We start from the raw sequence: 2,381 nt of genomic DNA on the forward strand, positions 1-2,381 counted from the left end.
AATTCTATCTAAAAGTTTTATTAAATTTTCTCTACTAACTTTACTTTCTTTCTATTTAAAAAAAAATTTTCTTCTATAAATCTAAAATTTTCACTTTGTCTCAAAATGTCGTTACTAACAAAAAGTTTAAATAATTTTAAGAACTGATTTCTTTAAATGGTACTTAATTAATTATATATTTTAGCTAGTAAGTATATTAAAATATAACAAATTGTTTTCAAAAACTAATTGATAAATTGTTCTCTTACACAATAATATTATTTAAAAACAAGAAAAAATTTTATTAAAAAACAGACGATTTAAAGTATTAAAGCACTTTTAAATGCAATTTCATTATACATACATACATATATACAAAGAATAATGTGAAAATAAAATTAAAATATAATTGTTATTATTGTTTAATATTTAATTAATTATAACAAAAAGGCATGATTTAAAGTTTCAATAAAATGTTAAGAAAACAATAAAATAAAACTTAGTTTTTCTTATTCAACTGTTGTTTCAATATACTCAATTGGGTCAAGCAATTATCACGATAATTTCTGCGTTCAGCCAATTTATCCAGAGGCACCATTTGTTCCAGTTGCTTAGCTACCGCCACAGCAGTGGGTCCTTCCATTTTGGGTGTTGGATTAAAAGTTTTACTAACAGCATAAATGGTATTGGTATAACGTTCAAAATAGTTAGTCATGCCTTCGGCATTAAGATGAGCTGTTTCTAGGGGTCCCAAGAAGGCATAACGCATACCCAAACCGTCTGACATAACACTATCAACATCCTTAACATCGAGTATACCATCGTTAACCAAATGCCAGCATTCGTTAAGTATGGCGTATTGTATACGATTGAGAGCGAAACCTTCTATTTCACGGCTCAATGTTACGGGTTTCTGACCGATTTCTTCCATAATAGCACGAGTTTTGGTAACAACTTCTGGTTTAGTCCAGGGTGCGGGTACTACTTCAACTAGGGGTACATAATAGGGTGGATTTACGGGGTGAGATACGAGGACCTGTAATGTAGGATGGAAAACAAATAAGTTATTAAACGGTAAATATGTTTATAATAATTTCTTGATATATTATAATCCATAAAATGCGGAAGATGCTGTGGTCTAACAAGATTAAAATAGCGAGAAAGTTTGAATAGAAAGACTGAAGGAAGAGAGGTATGTAATAAGACTGAGGCCCAAGATACCCGGCCTAAGTATGGTTAGGTTTATGAGCAGCTGCTTGTCAAAAAATCGGTACAGCTTTACTTGGGTCCGGATTGATCTATTTATAAAAATGCTTAGAAGACTATAGATAAAGGCAGAGTGTGGATTGAAAGATAAAGGGGGAAAGGAAAAAGGAGAGACGAGAAAGAAGGGGAACTTAAATACAGACCTAGTGCAGTAAGTTAAAATTTCGAGTTCACACCCAATTTGACAAATTCAAAAATGAATTCATCGTTCTAATAAAACATCGGATATATCATTGAAGTGACCCTGAGATCTAACAGTTTCTAGGACTTGACTGTAACAAAGAAGATGGACTACCTATTCTCCTCTTATCCTCATTATGACAACGTCTGGAGAAGTTATTATACGGAGCAGTAATATCTGATAACAAATTAACTAATTGTAGTCTGTGATAACTGAAGGAGATAGACAGTTTTGCGTGGATTCACACGAGACGAAAAGAATCTGGTAATGAAGGAAGTATACTCATGCGATTAGCGATCCAGAACACTATTGTATTGTCCTATTTACTAGTAGAAAACTTAATTGAAAGTTTTTCGGAAACTATCAGAGATTAGAGTGACAAATGAACTGTTTTATAGAACCATATACTTCCATTTAGGCCCAGGTTAGAACCTTGTCTTGCCAACTCATTATCTATACATTGCAGTGTCCTGCTAGCCATCACACCATTCCTATATTCTACGACTAGATAAGAATACTCCATAGAACATATCAATGTTCTAAATGCGACCTTATTCTCGACATAAATTGACACAACAGACCCCAGAATGATGCGATTCCGTTACGACGAGTTACGACGCTTGTAAGGCACAGTATTCGTCTGGGAGTCTGAAGGACTCGAAACTCAGACATCTTTTTGTATACTTTTCTACAGACAAAAAATAGACGATATAACAGGACGTAGACATCTTGCTTTATAAAATGGTTTTCGTTATCCTAATCCTATCCTAATCTAAAACTTGAAAACTTCTTGTTTTGAGTTATCTTTTGATGTTTTAACGGTAACGGTTTTAACTTTAACAATTTAACGTTTTATTATAGCTTATTTTTACCATTCCGCTTGAAAAACTGTTTATCTTATCTAATGTTTTTCTCTGTCCCGATGAAACAAACACTATATATTTTTGTTGGTCTT

The 2,381-nt window shown here is 32.6% G+C and overlaps 1 protein-coding gene across 1 annotated transcript in view; it reads right to left on the reverse strand.

Annotated features, from left to right (window-relative positions):
- Nucleotides 1–255: 255 nt before the first annotated feature.
- LOC119605148 (lambda-crystallin homolog) overlaps nt 256–2,381 on the reverse strand; it is an 8,234-nt gene continuing 6,108 nt past the window's right edge. The window contains exon 3 of the mRNA XM_037958123.1: nt 256–1,015. Coding sequence (XP_037814051.1) covers nt 479–1,015 — 537 coding nt within the window. The 3' untranslated portion in view covers nt 256–478. The remainder of the gene's footprint in view (nt 1,016–2,381) is intronic.

This window comes from Lucilia sericata, unplaced genomic scaffold, assembly GCF_015586225.1.
Source record: "Lucilia sericata isolate MDLA Ls3-8-SP2 unplaced genomic scaffold, ASM1558622v1 Contig000461F_arrow, whole genome shotgun sequence".
NCBI lineage: Eukaryota > Metazoa > Arthropoda > Insecta > Diptera > Calliphoridae > Lucilia > Lucilia sericata.